This window comes from Nymphalis io, chromosome 22 (genome assembly GCF_905147045.1).
Source record: "Nymphalis io chromosome 22, ilAglIoxx1.1, whole genome shotgun sequence".
NCBI classification, from domain to species: Eukaryota; Metazoa; Arthropoda; class Insecta; order Lepidoptera; family Nymphalidae; genus Nymphalis; species Nymphalis io.
In genome coordinates this window covers 2,752,039-2,770,856 of record NC_065909.1, presented here as the reverse complement: position 1 = coordinate 2,770,856, position 18,818 = coordinate 2,752,039, and the positions used below count along the sequence as shown (strand labels likewise).

The 18,818-nt window shown below is 32.8% G+C and overlaps 1 protein-coding gene across 4 annotated transcripts in view; it reads right to left on the bottom strand.

Annotated features, from left to right (window-relative positions):
- The window catches only part of LOC126777091 (KH domain-containing, RNA-binding, signal transduction-associated protein 2-like), a 236,632-nt gene that overhangs the window by 57,701 nt on the left and 160,113 nt on the right, over positions 1-18,818 (bottom strand). For all 4 annotated transcript variants that reach the window (XM_050499977.1, XM_050499976.1, XM_050499978.1 and 1 more), the window contains exon 3: positions 1,365-1,462. In XM_050499977.1, the coding sequence (XP_050355934.1) occupies positions 1,365-1,462 (98 nt within the window). The remainder of the gene's footprint in view (positions 1-1,364; positions 1,463-18,818) is intronic.

Genomic DNA, 18,818 nt, shown 5'->3' with positions numbered 1-18,818 from the left:
TATGGTGGTATGGAAACTGGTGGTAGGGCTTTGTGCAAGCTCGTCTGGGTAGGTACCACCCACTCATCAGATATTCTACCGCAAAACAGCAATACTTGATATTGTTGTGTTCCGGTTTGAAGGGTGAGTGAGCCAGTGTAATTACAGGCACAAGGGACATAAAATCTTAGTTCCCAAGGTTGGTGGCGCATTGGCTATAAGCGATGGTTGACATTTCTTACAATGCCAATGTCTAAGGGCGTTTGGTGACCACTTACCATCAGGTGGCCCATATGCTCGTCCACCTTCCTATTCTATAAAAAAAAAAAAAAATATAGGATAATTTTATAAATAAATTCGTTTATAACTAAATATTATAATTACATATAAAGTAATTAAAGCGCTGTTCTGTTTAATTGTTCATCTTGATCAATTTCGTTAAAATAATGCGAATGTAATAGGTTTTTATGGTAGGACAAAGTTGTCATAGAATTTGTGTGACGTTTTAAAAATCGAACACTACCTGACTGATTTAAAGTCAGTTGGATTGCATGATAAAATTTATCTGTGAACAGATACCCAGTCATCGTGTGATTATTAATTTATATGTTGGAATTCAATAACATTAATCTCAAGTATAAAACACTGCAGTCAAATTCGAAATAAAGAATCTTTCAGAAACTAGTACATCCAAAGCCTTATTTCAAGTAGATTCAGGCTATTTTTCACCAAGCAGACAAATGAGAATGGAACGTGATGACCCACCGGTGTAAATGTTAGAGAATTTATCAAATGCGAGTATAAACCTATTAGGTATGTTGGAATCAGCCAACGCATATGTTAAAATGTGCTTATTTTAATGTGATTAATTTCTGATAAATAATTCTCCAATCTGCATCTTTAAATAAGCAAATATTTGCAGACGTGTTGTCGGTGCCGTTTCAGTCAATTGAGGAAAAATTATAAACGAAATGTATAGTGAAAAGTAAATGTAGGAACAATTATAGTTGTCAAATGTTTTGTATTTTTTTTTTTGTGAATAAATGCAACGAAGATGTAAAGCCTTGTCTGCATAAAGCAAAATAAACACTGTTGTAAAAACAGAAATTGTCTATGAATAACGAAGACAATGTTTTAATTGCTTGCTTGAAGTGATAATAGCGCAAAAGTTTACGGGTCATCGCTGAAAAAGACACAGGTTCGACTTCTACGCTTTACGCTTAATTGGAGGGGAAAATAGGAATATTAATAAAGTAATAGTAGTTGATTAAGAAACGGGTATTGCTATAATGTTAAAAAAAATGCTAATAGTTTATTAAATGTATATAATACACATTCGTATATATAATTAAATATGCTTTTGAATGGTCGAAAACGGTACTTACTTTTGGGTGGTCACGTACTGGTACAACAACACGTACACACACTTTGACAGGTTTGTCACGTGTGATATCCAACATTCTCCTCTCACCGCGCCATTCGCCTGTGGACAAAAATATATAATTTAAAATCTTATTAAAAAATCAATTTGTCGATTATAGATCAAATAATATTATTAATCTTTTAAATTTTTACATGTAAACATTTTAAAAACAAAAATGACTTCCGTAATTAAACCTAAAATCGAGGATAAAAATCATCCGTTCTAAATTTTCCGAACGCGTCGCGTAAACCGAGCGCCATATTTAATCCGCATTCGACAGCTGTCATTTTTTTCCGCCCACCAGACGCCCTTTGGCGTTTTATTATTTTTCATTACGCCATAACCGATCACGTCAAATCAGAAATGTTTTTTTTTTTTATAAGTTGTTCATGAATTATTTAACCATTTTATGGTTAATTTCGTTTTTAAATGAGCACGCCGTTTGAATTACAATTGGGTTCGCGGTACATGTATGTTTCATTTATTTATTTTATAAAGTACACCAACAATAATAAATACTACAAATATTAAATCCGGTCATTAATCATGATTATCAGTAAATAAATTCTTGGTGTCATTTTGTCTGTGAAGTACACGCTGACGAATCCGCGGATTCATCAAGTTATATAAATAAATATTACTCTAATAATTCTATATTTGAATATTTTAGTCCAGCTAAAACAATTGTCCTATAATTTGTTTAATAATCCGCAGTAATAGTCAATTGTGAGACATTCCGATGTAGGCATTGTCTAGTCTCGAATACAATATACCCGTCACTTGGTCGTTTGATATCATCCCGCAGTAGGTTAAGCGATTTGATCGTTAGAGATATCTCTGTATTGAGCACTAAATATTAGGTATTATAGACAATAGGCCAAGGACCCATATAATAATCCTTTAAATAAAGTTTTTGTTTATTGTACTGGCAACACTATTTACTTCTGTCATTACGTCGAGATGTGATATATTAACATGTTTAAACATATTATTCTAAATACAAAAATATCTCTGGATTATAATAAGATATAAAAATTATAAGTATATGGTTAAAAGGCTTGTAATATAGGAAGTTCAATTCTATTATACACTAATAAGTAGCTGTTGATTAATGTTAAATTGTAAGATCATGAGTGAAAACGCTTTTACATTTTAACTATTCAAATATATCATCTTGAAATCACGAGTATACACGTTGTCACGGCTACAGAGGAAAATAGAGGACAGCTAACCGCTGACCTGCGTGTGCGAGCGGGGATCCCTCTCACACGCGTGCGAAGACGGGCGTAAACTAGTAATGTATACATGAGAACCTTTTTATAATCATATTGATCACAGTGAAGGATACATAAAATAAATTCACACGAAAAACATTCACTTGATACACAGAAACTTCTTAAAGTCTATGAAACATACGCTATTAAGGTCGTATTTAGGTTGTTATTCGCTGGTAGATAGGCCTTTTATCTACTAAGCTTTGTTGTTCCAGCGTTTCAAAATTAGCATGGAAATGTCAAACAATGGTTATATGATAAATATTATTAGCTGTGGACAATGTACCTCAAATTTGTACATGTTATCGATAACAAATAGGTACATTTATGTTGCCCAATTGTTTACACAATTGTTTGAAATAGTTTTATTAGTATACAAAGTATTTTAGCTATCGTTTTCAATTTAGACATCATTCCATTTTAATAACTGTATTTTATCTGGATTGAGATTATTGAAACTTGTTACAATTATTTTGAATGACATTGTTTTCAAGATGTCGTCTGATTTTGACGTTTATATTTTAATTTATATAAATGGGACAAGGGAAGCGAATAATGATAAAATCATTAAATATATAGTAATAATTATAATGAAGCTGAATTTGTTTGTTTCTTTATTTTTAATTTAATATAACCTTACGACCTACAGAGACGAGTTAAATTTTTTAACGCAGATTAAGCCACGCAGCAGCCAGTGTTTCAACTAGAAGATAGGTTTAGGAATACGTAATTTTTTATATAAACAAAATAGGTGGCGGGAACAGTGTCATCGAATTTCAAGGTGGAGCGCTTGTCAGTCAAGAAAATTACGCTAAACATCAATACAAACAAAAGAAAAAAATATATATTATATACTAATGAAGTATATATAGTATAGGCTGCATACACAAGAGAGTGAAAACGGAGACGGAGAGGAGGCATATGAGAGCGTCATGCCGTTTGCCGTCACGGCATACTAATCGGTCTTACCGCTAAGGCGTAGCAATAAAGGTTTCACGTCAAAAAAAGTTACCAAATGCCAGACAAATTCGTCTCTTATGCTTTGCGGACGTGTCGTTGGGTGCTTATACTAACAAACTGTAGCCAAGTTCACTGAGCGACATCAACAGGCGACATAGACGTCGGGTGTTATGGGAGGGGTAGATATCTTAGAACTCATATATTGCCATCTCTTTCTGTCAAATTAGTTGATTTGTCACTGATTAGTACTTTTGTTTTTCCACTTATATTTTAATAGATATATAAATGCATTCGGTTATATATTTCATGGATAAGTGTGTAAAAGCCATGATTAATTCAAATATAACGCAAATGTAACCGCTTGGAAGGGCTAATTGTTAATTTAATTACATTTAATTTCGATGATATTTTGTTTTTATTTAGGTCGGTGGTCGGGCAAATGGGCCACCTGATGGTAGTGGAATGGTAAGTGGTCACAACCCAATAAACATTGGCGTCGTAAGAAATACTAATCATCCCTTATAACTCAATGCGGCATTAACTAGGAACTTATATGTTACATCCCTTGTGCCTGTAGTTACAATCACTCACACTTTCAACCTAACAACAATACTGTTTGATGTTTTTTTTATAGAATAGGAATTCGGACGAGCTTATGGCTCGGGCCACCTGATGGTAAGTGGTCACCAACGCCCATAGACATTGGCATTGTAAGAAATGTTAACCATCGCTTACATACCAATACGCCACCAACCTTGGGAACTAAGATGTTATGTGCCTTGTGTCTGTAATTACACTGGCTAACTCACCCTTAACGAACCGGAATACACCAATACCAAGTACTGCTGTTTTGCGGTAGAATATCTGATGAGTGGGTGGTACCTACTCCGACGAGCTTGCACAAAGCTCTACCACCAGTAAAATGAAATATTTGGCGGTACAATATGAAATGAGTGGATGGTATCAACGCAAGCGGACTTGCACAAAGCCTTATCAAGTATATATTTTTTTTAACTTAAATTTGACGTAACGTTTTTGATGTCAAACCAATTAAAAATCGTATTTAGATCGTTAAGTATTAGCCTAAAAGACAGAAGTTCTTTAAAAGAGAGTTATTATAGTTTCTAAATGTAAATATATGTATATTTTTTTATTTTAAAACTTGCCAAAAATACGAGTATTTTTTAAATTAAGTTTGCACTCGTTAACATTAAAGTCGTTGCTAATTGGCACTTAAATATCAGAGAGAATATGAAAATTACCAGAGAGTATATTCAAATGTGATGAAAATTCGCTACGAAGCTTCTAGAATGAAAAAAAAAATATATATAAAATAACCATGTCAAGTTGCAACGCTTCCGTCTGTTCTTGCGTTTTATTTTATGCTATATGAATATTTTATTTTCCCACTGAGACACAAGATGGCTATGCTAATAGCGCCTTTTAGAATTTTCGTTAAAAATTAATTTGTAGATTACTCGCTTGTGTAAACTCAAGACTTTTACGATGAATATAATAATAATAATAATAAAAACTTTATTGTGCACCTTTTTATTTATCTTAATGACGATGAAGATGTCTTCAGGACCGATTTCGGCCACGGTAGCCAATCTCAACATATATATTATAGTGCACAAGAGTATGTGCAAATACATGTGCACAACTCTCATAATGGTAGGATGATAATCCAACACGAACGAAAAGAATTCAGGCGTAGAACTTCCTTACGTACTTTCCAAAGTACGGTTGTGCACACATTTGGAATCTAAGCACCTACTAAGAAAATTTTGACATAAAAACCTAATAACTTTATTGGCTCGACCTAGGGCTTGATCTCGGAATCTATGGCCACTAGACCAACACAGATCATATTAATGAAGCACGTAATTTTAAATTTTGTACTGTGAACTGCATGTTTTCAAACGTCTGTTCCTTTACCATACAAAAATAACTTTAATTAGAAAAGTAATTAAGTAATAAAAACATCAAATAAAACAATCGAAATTAATCCAAAACTTGTCTTTGTTTCTGTGTGTATATATGAATTATATGTATTTAAATATGTGTCTGTATACCTGAAAAAAAAGCGTTTGAAGTCATTTTGAGACAGAGGAATACTAATACTATGTCATACATGTTGAAACTTTTTTTTAAATTATTTTAGTGTATTAAAAAATGACAATAAAAATATCCAAACGTTTCTACAGTTAATAATTTTCAATTTTCAAATTCAAATTTACTTGTGTATTCGTGGCTAAGGAACGTAAGATTTATTTGTTATAAGGGAGGATATCTTAAACCAAAAGGTACACACCTAATTACTTAATTAAGATTCGAAATTTACGTTAAGCCTTAAAATTCAGAGCTAAATCAAGTAAAAGCTTTTATGTGGGAGCAAACTCTAATGGCACTAGAAGTGAGTTGACCGAAACGTTGCCAACTCAAGCACGGCGCAGATAATGCGAACCCGGACCGTTTGTTTTATCTGTGGCGCAAGTGACAGGAGAATTTATGGCGGTAGATTTTGACAGTTAAGTGTTTTTTAAAACTGAAGTATTAGTATTGTTTATTGTTTAATTTGTGAAGATTTAAGACAGCAAAATGAAAAAAAGGTTAAATAATATAGAAGTCTTGGTATCGAAGGTATGTTATATGCTCATATTACATAATAGCTACTACCCCTCCTGACTTCGTACAGTTATTTATACAAAGTTTTCCTTCCTATTCTCGTCAAAAAACTTTTTTAATCGGATGCTTACGCCATAAAAAACTTATGCTACCATATATCTCAGTAATTTTAGCTGCGTTGATAGTTAAGACTAATTATTTTATAAGGATATAGATTATTGTACAAAGTATATCATAATTCACAATAAAATATCTCGTTACTAGAATGCTGAGGCAGGTTCTGACTACAAAACAAGAGAGAAATGTGAAAAAGATGGGCTTTGTGTAGATAAAAACTGAAATGAGTTTAAACAAAAAAAACTAGGCTGAATGATGACGACTTAATAAAAAAAATAAAAAAAAGGAATACAGCTTGGACTACGGTTTGAATTTCGATTTGACCTCATGCACAATTCGCACCAATCATTTCGACCCAGAGAACATATTGCCATGCAGGCAAATAAGGGTCTGCGTCGACTTGTCGGATTACCCGAACTCACCGATACAGAATATAAAATTAGTTAGATTAACTTGAGTTATGTTTGCGACCACGTCGGTCAAGTTGAATAGAGAACTTCGGGCATGTCGCTTTGAAGTGTCATTTTGTTTGACTTGGAGCAAGTTACATACAAACTAATATAGTGTAATATTGAAAGCAACATAGATATACAGTAAGTGTAGGAGTATATTTATATTACCAATATGTTTGTTTTTTATTTGCAGCCCATTTATAGCTAAACATACAACCAGGCTAGGGACCCCACCAATCAAAGGGCAACACCCAGATGAAAATAATATAATTTTACACTAACAGCTTTTGTTTCTTAATGTAAAACAACAATTACAGTTAATGTAATTTTACACTAACCGTGTGTATTGTGTTGGGGGTAACAAATGTCAAAGTGCATTGGTACTCTAAGTCCGCGCCTTGGTATTTATATTCATAGTATGAAATAATATACGGTTAAATATTAGTCACAAATGTGGGATAAGGATAAAAAAAATGGAGATTTATTTATATATACATATATATAAAGAAATCTCCAGGTTACGTGATTGAATCTTCGCTATCCGCAGTGAATGATAACTTTGAAAATTTGTTTTCTTTAATACTATACAAAGGCGGCTGGGCAAACGGGCCACCTGATGGTACGTGGTGGTGACAGCCGTCTAGATATTAATACTTCGTATTGTTGATTGATTGAGCCAGTGTGCCTGTAGGCACAACGGGTATAACCTCTTAATTCTCAAAGTTAGTGAAGCATTGGCGATGCAAGAAATGGTTAATATTTCTTACATCACTATTATATATGAGTAGTGGTGACCACTTACCATCAAGTGGCACTCTCTGCCGACCATTGCTGAATAAAAAACAAACATATAGTAAGTATAATCTATACACAATAGTTTGTTTAAGTTTCGTCTTTGTTTTCATTTATTTAATAATAACTTTCACGAGAATTGTTGTTACGGAAAACATCTTTTTCGTTCGGAAATTCGTTAATGAACGCTAGCTCGAGCTAAAGACACGCGCTGGGCAGAACCGGTCGCTAGTTACGTCATGGTCCTTGGCTACGTAGTTTATGCAGTGCGCCCACATAAATTCATTTTATAATAAAGAATTGAATATAGTTTTTATGTAGAAATTATCAAAAATACGTTTCAAACTGTGTGTGTTTTTTGATTGTCTGTGTGCGTGTGAAGCATGCTTTTTTAAACATCCTTACTAATATTATAACTGCGAAAGTGAGTTATTTGTCACGCTTTTATGCATTAACTATTCGATCGATCAACATGAAATTTTCCATATACGTTGTCAGCTGTACAGAAACGGAAGCCATGGTACCTTCCCCCCTTTGTCATGCGGGTGAAAACTAGTATATCACACTTAATTTTTTTTTTTTTTTTATAGAATAGGAAGGTGGACGAGCATATGGGCCACCTGATGGTAAGTGGTCACCAAACGCCCTTAGACATTGGCATTGTAAGAAATGTCAACCATCGCTTATAGCCAATGCGCCACCAACCTTGGGAACTAAGATTTTATGTCCCTTGTGCCTGTAATTACACTGGCTCACTCACCCTTCAAACCGGAACACAACAATATCAAGTATTGCTGTTTTGCGGTAGAATATCTGATGAGTGGGTGGTACTTACCCAGACGGGCTTGCACAAAGCCCTACCACCAGTATATCATATATTGCCTTAGGTTTAGGTTATTTAACCATTATGGTTATTGCTTAGTTTCTATCATAGTGTCACTACTTTTTATAAAATAAAGGTCACATGCCTCTGTCTGTCTTTCTAAGCGCGATAAGCTCAAAAACTACCGACTCTCACCACCCAGGCTGCCCTACTCATCCCGGCTTCGCACGAATAGATAAAGGATGTACATAAAGGAGTACGCAAAACGTTTAATCAACGTTTCATCACAATCGGATAATGAGGAACAAATAGAGGACAAACATACAATCATTGATTTTTATTTATTTATAGAATTATTAAGAAAATTTGGCAGACGACTTCTCTGGATATGTATATTGTCAGTTGAATGGTATAGAAGATGGTGTGCTACAGCGCCCTCTAGTAACAAAGAGGAAAGTAAACCCTCTAGATAAAATACATAATATATGTATTCTGGTAATCGGTCAAACAGTGTCCAAGTCTATTAATTTCTGATTTACCAATATCCATTTTTATAAATTTATTATGTTAATATATATTCTTACAAACCAGAAGTGAAAATGACTTTATTAAAAAGAATACATAAATAAGTATTTGACTTTATAATAAGAAATATACAAATAACAAACAAAACAATTATTAATTACTTTAAATGCTAACAAAACCAACTAAAAATGACAGTTCTGGTAATTGTATGTTCGAAGCATCAAAACTTCGCGCCAAATATGATATTCTTCTTCCATGACGGGCGATGACGCACTTTTATTTTTTTAAATATATTCCGGCACAAGGAACATGAATGATACATTCGGTCGAAGATTGTTAAGAATATATTGTATGATATGTATTACATTAGACAAGTAAACAGCTTCATCATTTAATTTAGTTAGCTGGAAGTAATATATAGGCTGGCTATATAATATATAGGTAGATATTGATTAAAAATCTGTAAACGATATTGGCGTCTGATGGAAATCTAATCGTCCTTAGCATTAATTTGCATATAACAAGCACCGTGTGATTTCGCCCTAACATGTTTGACGTTATGCATAGTTGCGCGGGAAAATTTATGTTTGACGTTTCGGATTGTAACAGATTATAAACTTTTGTAACAGATTAAATAGGGACTGTTTTGGAACGAATGAGGTTAGTTTCCAGTTTTTGTTATTACCCAGAGGGCATGTTTATAAGTTTCGCTAAATCGTATTCGGATTAGGGTTTCAGTAACGATACTTTAGATTAAATCGTCGATTCTGACTTTGAATTCTGGTTTATTAATTTCAAAGTTGTGATTATTTGTTGCATATTATATTGGTTATTTCTAATATTTCATAGTTAGTTTCGTATATTTATATTTCATTATTAATAATAGTAAAACCAGTTTAACGTTTTGAGAAGATAAATTATAAATTTTAGGTGTTTTTAATTAATTTTTAATGTTATATTCAATATTGAAATAATATAAACTTAGACTAGGTCTAGGTAAGTGGATATATTTATGTATAAATTTATATATAAATCCTAGTTTCTGCATACATAACTAAAGGTACAGGTATGAGTGACCATTACCTAACAACTCCATTTTATCCCTTGAAGGACACAAAAAGGGCTCCTTGTAATGAGGATCGTATTAGCTAAACAAGTATATATATAGAGGGAAAAGGGTCACTATTAGTGTATTAAAGATATTAAATAAATAAAGCAACGGATACCTAGATGGGATTCTACGAGTATTATATATATTTGAATAAAAATGTTTAAATAAAAAGTGTTATATGAGAAAATTCAAAATATTCAGTCTGTGAATGTTCCACTGCTGGGCTAAGGTCACTTTTCCCTTTGAGGAAGTTTGTAGCTTATTCCACGACGCTGCTCCAATGCGGGTTGGTGGCAGAATTTGAAGAACGCGTAACATAAGTTGACCGGTATATACCATATATAAAGTGAGCGATAACTGAAATATAAAATTATTTTTCTACGACTAACAGAGACGTTGATGAGCCGGATACAGTCTCATCATTTACTATTTAGCGTGAAAACACATATTTATATTTACATAATATATTAACGAACCCGTATCGACAGATTACATCATTTGATTAAAACTTTAGGGTATTAGGAGCCATGAAGTTGCTATCTCGAAGGCGCCTGCCCGCAGCATCCGAGACCTTTAAAATAAAGCCTTTGATATTTAATTGCGATAGCATAAACTCTTAATTTTATTTTTATTTTTTAAATATATACCTAGTTTCCTGACAACGTGCAAAATTTCAGAACGTGACGTGAAAGTGTAAAAAAAAAACAAATACTTGCATTGATAATATTAATAAAGATATAGGTGTTTTTATTTTCATATTGAGAATAAATAACTCGTATAACCAAAGCTTAATATTTACTTACATTTTGCATGAATTGAATAATAAAATATGATATAAAATTAAGATACAATAAATTTTTTTTTGATAAAACATATATATGTGTATTATTTCTCCATGACATTGGACTTAAGTGATACTCAATCGGAACTGAGACTGTTGGCGGCCATCTTAACTGGTATTAGGATTTAAGTGAACAACGATGTGAGAGCTTGCGTACTCCTCGTGCTCAGATCACCTCACAGGAATGTTTAGATCAAAGTGAATGAGCAGAGATTTCATTATAACTGGCCTTTGTAGTTTATATTTGCATTTGTTTTCACGTTTAATTAAATTTTAATTAAATGTCAAAAAACAAAATTAAAAATGGCTACTGAATGGCTAATAATGGTCTCGCAAAATGGTGGAAAAAATGATAGCAGCGTATCACCATTGCATCGCAATTCCGAAATTATGGACGAATCATTTTCGCCCTAGGCTTTCTGGGCGGTTGAGGTATAGTACAGTGATTTCCGAAGCGAAATTTCAATTGGCGTTGTAAGAATACAATTTCACAGTTAAAGAATGCAACGTTTTATATGTAACATTTATCCGTAAAACCTGCTCATAAGTATATAATTTTTTATTTTGTCAAGAAATATAATAATATTGTTAGGAATGTCTTCTGACGGGGCCTGGCCTAGCGGCGCGACTTGATCATATGATAATCATCATAGTGGAGACTGGCCCTGCCGAGCTCATCGGCCGGGCAGGCTGGCTTTAAGACACATCTGCGTGGACTCTCGGTTGTGGCGGATATCTCATAAATAATATTTCAGTTGCACAGTTTTGATTCCTTTGTTCTATTTGTTTTTGTAATTGTACGTGTCGATATACGTTTAACCTATTTCTATCTTGATTTCTAATAATATATAATGCTCAGTATCAACAATTGTATTATACTCAAATTACTGTAAGTTAATATATCCAAATTATTTTTATTAAATTTTCTACAAAACTAATACTTGAAACTTCGTAAAATCCAGGTGGACTAAAAGAGGCTGCATCTGCCACGGTAGCGGTACTAACTTGTTGTAACTAGTTCAATTCAGTTAACGTCACTCCAAACCGGACTACTGACCACTGACTCGGATACTTTGAATAAATAAAGCGAATTTTTTCGCAAGTTTCTTATCTAATATTATTTCATTTTACGAAATTGAAATAATTCAAAGCTTTCATTTTTATGAACGAATAAGCTATATACTCTTTATTTTTAGGTAAAATCAAGTATTGGAGTAACTACTAAGTTTGCGTTTACTTGCCGATTCTCGGTAGAATCCACATTAAGAACCGGTGGTAGCGCTCGACTATAAGTACTTGTAAAAGTCAATTAAATAAAAAATATATTGTTTTTTTCAGTTTTTGCTTTTATAGCAAGTCAAACTAAGTTATTTTTTTTAATATTAAATTGATAAATTCGATTTTCTCATTTGTAATATAAACAAACAAGCAACTTATCGCTGTATCAACTAATTTCTAATTAGTTCCAAATACAAATTAATTCCAAATTACATAATAATTGTATCATGTATTTTCAATTAATTAAATATCAACATAGAGTGGTATTAACCCCCTCATTTCATCAGCTTAGAACGTTAAGGTGACCACAATTCTGCTGTTTCCTAAATTAGGATAAAAATAAATTGAAATATAGGAACTTTTTTCTAGTCGTATTATATAAGCACTTTAATAATTTTACAAACATTAATTTTATATTTGGGACTATTGTAAGGAAATCTGAATGTAGTTCTGCTCCTGTTTCCTTTGAAGAAGAAAAAATTAGATACAATTAAATGCTGATATTATACGTTTATACATAATTTAGTATGCTTTAAGCCTTCTCCTTAAAAGTCGAGGAAACCATTGGCCGTTTGTGGGATACTTTCATACAGTTCCCATTGCTGGGCAAGGTTATTTTCTTCTGTTAAGCAAAATGATACAGAACTTCTTTTTTAAACTTACGATGACATCTTATATTGGCTAGGATTTAATTATATATTTTTTTATAGAATTGGAAGGTGGACGAGCATATGGGCTATCTGATAGTAAACAGTCACCAACGTCAATAGACATTGGCGTTGTAAGAAATGTTAACCATCGCTTATATCATTCCACCAATGCGCCACAAATCTTGGGAACTAATATGTTATGTCCCTTGTGCCATTACACTGTAATTATACATGACGTAGTCTAAATTTTGTACAATAAATTTGATAAATATTTACATGTATATTGAACCTGCTGCTAAAACACACACTTAAAACTCACTGCAGAAACGACATTGACGTTAATAAATATAAAATTCTAATTTAAATAAAGTTATCAATTTCACGAATATAAATAGTTTGTTAATATTTTAGATTTCTCTTGTATTATATTTTGTGTGTGTCAATAAAGATTATAATTTCACGAGTGAGATACGAATGAATTTTTAAATGTGAATGAAAAGTAAAGTTTGAATAAAAACTTTAAGGTACATATGTATTAATGATTAACTCTGCAGGACTTATCCTGTAATACACGGTGGTGGAAATACACTACACGTCGTTAGGTGAATCATTTATCAAGCTGTAATGACAGTGGTAATCAAGTACAAGCGTTAACTCTATTTGTTACTTTGAGTATAAGGGAGGTCGGGGCAAAGTGAATGCTTTTTTATGAGTTAGCTTTACTTTTAGAAAATTGCTATCGTTTCTTTCATGTGGTCGTTAACAATGAAGACTTCATAGTCTATCCCTCAATTAGTTGATATAAAATGTCAAATTTCTTTCATGTATGTTCATTTACAGCCTGTGAATGTCTTACTGCTGGGCTAAGGTCTCCTCTCCTGTTTTGAGGACAAGGTTTGGAGCTTAATCCACAACGCTGCTCCAATGCGAGTTAATAAAATACACGTGTGGCAGAATTTCAGTGAAATTTGACTCATGCAGGTTTCCTTACAATGTTTTCGTTCACCGTCTAGCACGAGATGAATAATTCATCTTGTGAATGTCTTATTGCTGGGCTAAGGTCTCCTCTCTTTTTTTGAGGAGAAGGTTTGGAGCTTAATCCACCACGCTGCTCCAATGCGGGCTAATGAAATACACGTGTGGCAGAATTTCAGTGAAATTTGACACATGCAGGTTTCCTTACAATGTTTACGTTCACCGTCTAGCTCGAGATAAATTATATTCATCAATTAAACACATGAAAATTTAGTAGTGCTAGTGGTTTGAACCCACGATCATGGGTTAAGATTCACGCGTAAACACAAGACCATCTTGGCTTAACTGACTATACAAAAAAGTTATTCAATTTTAACATTACAAAATTACTCTGAAAGCAATGTGGTCAGCCCGCACTAACGACATTCCATTTAACGCGACGTTCATCCAACCGCGCTTCACCCGCATATGAGGTACCCTTCGTCGTTTTGTATTTCCCCTACAACGTATATATATATATAATCTGTAACTCCCTTGTTGTATATGTAACTGCCTCGTTGGTCTAGTGGCTATTTGTAAGGCCGTAGACTGAGGTCCTCGGTTCAATTCCCAGGTCGGGCCAATAAAAAGTTATTGAGTTTTTCTGTGAGAAAATTCTCAGTAGCAGTCCGGAGTCTGGAAGTTGGATGTGTGTACTCTCCCGTGCCTCGGAAATCACGTAAAGCTGTTGGTTCTGCGCTCTTTCCGGTCGTGTTGGATTGCCGTCTCATCGGATTATGAGAGTTAGGGAATGGAGAGCGCACCTATGTTTGCGCACACACTTGTGCACTATAATATCTCCTGCGCAGTTGGCTAATCTCTCTTGAGATTGGCCGCCGTGGCCGAAAAGATGTTCATTTTGACTAAACTGCTTCGTTTGTCGAGTATCTAGCTTATAGCGGTGCTCATCCCAAGGTATTTAGTTAAAATTACCTGAACTAACCTACTGACCCTCCTACCTCACACGAGGGCGATGTCGTGGGTGTAAACTAGTTCATTATATATAAACTGTACTCTATACATAATTTACTTGAGCTACAAATGTATATTGCTATATTTTATTGATAGTTTTAAATATATTTTTTATATCATTTATTTTTAAATTATTTATCCCATATTATATAGTTATGAATTTCCAATCTGGGGATTCACATCTATATAGCATGAGAGACGCAACGCTCATTCTTCTAGTTATCATAACAGAACAATCAAGTTCGGAGCATTGACATGAATAGCAAGATATTTTACGAAGCTTCGATAAATATAAGGATCCCACAGGACTAAATTCCTGAGCAATTTTCTTGATTAAAGATTTTTCACTACGAAATTTAAAGCTCATTCTTAGATGCATTGAAAAGTTTCAGAGATTAGTTTTATTTTATTTTTATAACTATTATAATGACTGTATGTACTTTTCTTTACTAAGAATATCACGAATATCGCGGCTATATAATAATTGGGTAAAAAACACATTAACACTGCGCATTGATTGTGACGGGCCCTCATTGTTTATGAAAAAGTGTGATGTATATTTTAGTTTAAAAATTTAATTCGTTTTAATCTTAATTAATTACAACTTTTGTTTCTGTTTTTTTTTGTTAATTTATTTAAATATTTCTGTTTTTTATTTTAATTTGTACATAAATTTGATACCTCTTTTCGTAATTGCGGTTGGGAATGTGTTCTCCTGTTATTGATTGTACATAATTTGTTTTATGTAAAGGTAAAGCATGTTTTATATTTATGTTATGTACAATTGTCGGAGATCCAAATAAATAAATACTCGTTAACCAAAATGCAATTAAAAAAAATTAATATGTGGTATTGAAATGTTGATTTTTCGTACTTCCAGATTTCAATATTTTCGAATATTTGGAGCGAAATGCGATGCATGCATCGGTGATTTATGGAAATTTTTTAATGAAAATGTATGAAAGTATAACCACGTGTGGATTAAATAAAATCTGATAGCATTACAAATAACACGAACGATATCACTTTTATAATGAACGTGAATACCGTATTAAAAGCACAAAATATTGGTATAAGATAAATGAGATATTTAGCAGATAATGGAACCAAGATGGCCTAGTGGTTACAACACGAAAACCTAAATCAAAGATTGCTGGTTCAAGCCCAGCCATCATATTTTTATATCTTATAAATATATCTTGATTAAGATTATTGCGAATGATGTGAACGGCTATATGATGAAATGGATGATCCAGAAGTCTGTGTAATACTCTGGTTTATGTGCCTCATACATGATCAATTTTATTTTATTTTATTGAATCTCATCATATATGTGTATTATTTGCTTTTTTTATGTAATTAATTAGTTTATTATTAATTCTTATATAATTTAATTTAATTATTATTTATGTGATTGTGAGTGCGATTATAATTCTAATCATGAATGTTTGTTATGTAATATTATGTGTAATAATCGTGTAGCAAAAGTATGGACCTTGATGCCTGAAAAATAAAGATATTATTATTATTATTATTAAAACTAGAAACATTTAATCTACACCCACTTCTTCTTATTGCACCGATTACAATATCTTAAAAATAAAAATATAAGTCCTTTAGTGATGAATAACAATTTATTTTTTCATATCATATGCTCGACCTATTCAATAGTTAATGTTTATTCAATATTTAGTTCAAGGGTTAGCCATCGCTTACATCGCCAATGCGCCACCAACCATGAGAACTAAGATGTTATGTTCTTTCCCTATTACAGGCGTAATTACAATTATTAACAATAACAAAAAAAAACATTGAGCTTCCATGTACTTAATTGATGGTTGGAGAAGTATCGATCGCTTCAAACTTTCTGACGGCTGAACTAACTTCTCGATATAGATCTAGGGACAAGACATATCTAACATTTTTATCTGATATGTTTAGACATAATTTGAAGACGGACTACGTATTTGTATCATTGAGATTGTTTTAAATAAAAAATAAATTACCTAACCGCACGAATATAAATAAAACTATACGCTGATCAAATCTTTAGTCTAACTAGCTTGGACACAAAAGAACAATTTTTTTTATGTTATATGCGGGCGGGCAAATGGGCCACTTGCTGTTAAGTGGTCACCACCGCCTGTGAGTGAGAAATTGACGGTGTAAGTTGAATTAACCATTCCTTACATCGCCAATCACCACCAATCTTGGGAACGAAGATGTTATGTCCCTTGTACCTGTAGTTACATTGGCTCACTCATCAAACCAGAACGCAACAATTGCTGTTTGGCGGTAGAATATCTGATGAGTGGGTGGTACGTACCCAGACGGGCTTGTACAAAGACCCTGAAAATAAACTATAAAATACAACGACTCCAGTAAAAACTAGCAACCATATAAAATTCACAATCCACGATGAAATGTATAAAGTAAAGAATTAATTCACCGTTGAATTCTCAGAACACTGCTGCTGAACACTGCAAATTTTTGGTTCTAATTTGAACGCACTTCATGAAACGGTCACAACTTAAAAAACTTTTTCACTGAGAGCATTATACAGTGGTTTTCATTTATTTCTAGAATTTTCAGTATTCATAAATGAGTAACGTTGGGAAACATGGTTTTCGCTTATACATTTTGTACATCGAATAGAAATTTTAATATTAAAGATTATTGTTCGTTAAAATTTAAGTTTACTTAAGAACCTAGATAGTTTAGTCAGTTGAGGATGTAGAACCACTGGGCTTGTGTGTTTTTATGTAAATCACGATTAAAATACAGTACACAGTAGAAGATTATGTACCTATATTAAATTAAAAATATGCTTAATTAATTTGAACGACAGTATTGTTGCTATTTGAAGATAGACTAAGGAAGGAAATAAGCCCTCTTACACTCTTGGGACAGTACCTCCAATACTATTAACAAAAAGTTGAGCTTAATTCAGTAGATGACGTTACAGAGTTTGAACAGTTTTTTAACAAAATTTTCCTTCGCAAGGAAGGGCGAAAAATATAAAAGTATTGTAAATACTTTAGATGTTTAAAATTCAGTGGCCGAATTTTAGCTTTGATCCTTGAAGAATATCCAGTTGACTTTCTGCTGGTAAAGTGTGCTTCAAAAAATGTTCAAGTATCCAAGTAAGATGCAAATGAAAATTATATCGTTATCCATAAAAAATAATAATACCAGACGTATATAACGACAACAAAATAAAATGTTGATGTTCTCATTGAGTATGTCACACGAGTATGTAAAAGTTATTATATAAATACATACAAACATCTTAATACGTCACCCGTTTCCATAGACAGTGTCGTATGGGAGATAAAATAATTGAATTTTCTGGCCTTATGGCTTTCACAAGTGTCAAACGTGTACAAAATATGTAATCATCATAAATTTCTAAGTTCATTACTTTTTTCTTATGTGCTTTATTTAATTAGTTTTATAGTAAAATTGTCAAATATATCATTAATTTTTAGTTGTAGTTTTAGTGTACGTATTTAAGAGTAAGGGTTTAACTGGGTAATTGAAAGACTGTTGACATAAGGTAAAAAAGGCATACAAATAAAGGAAAAGGAAAGGCTACAGATAAACAGGAGAGAATTGAATGGAGACTGACGGTGATCATGAGGTTTCGGGTATGATGGTACAAATTATGGGAGATTTTCATCCGAAACATGCAGGTTTCCTCACGATGTTTTGCCACTGCTGATTGCGGGATTAATTAAGAAAATTCTATAGTCACATATCTGCGTTTGAACCCACAACTATCAGTTAACATTCACGTGAACCACCGCGCCATCGTCTCATATGATCAGACTTAAGTATTCTATTGGCAAAGAATAGTAATATATATAATATGTAATACAAACCATAAATAAAATCAAGTTTCTTTTTCTTATATCTTTATAAACCTGATAAAAACTTTACAAATATAAAACCGATGAACTAATTTTCGAGATGCGATATC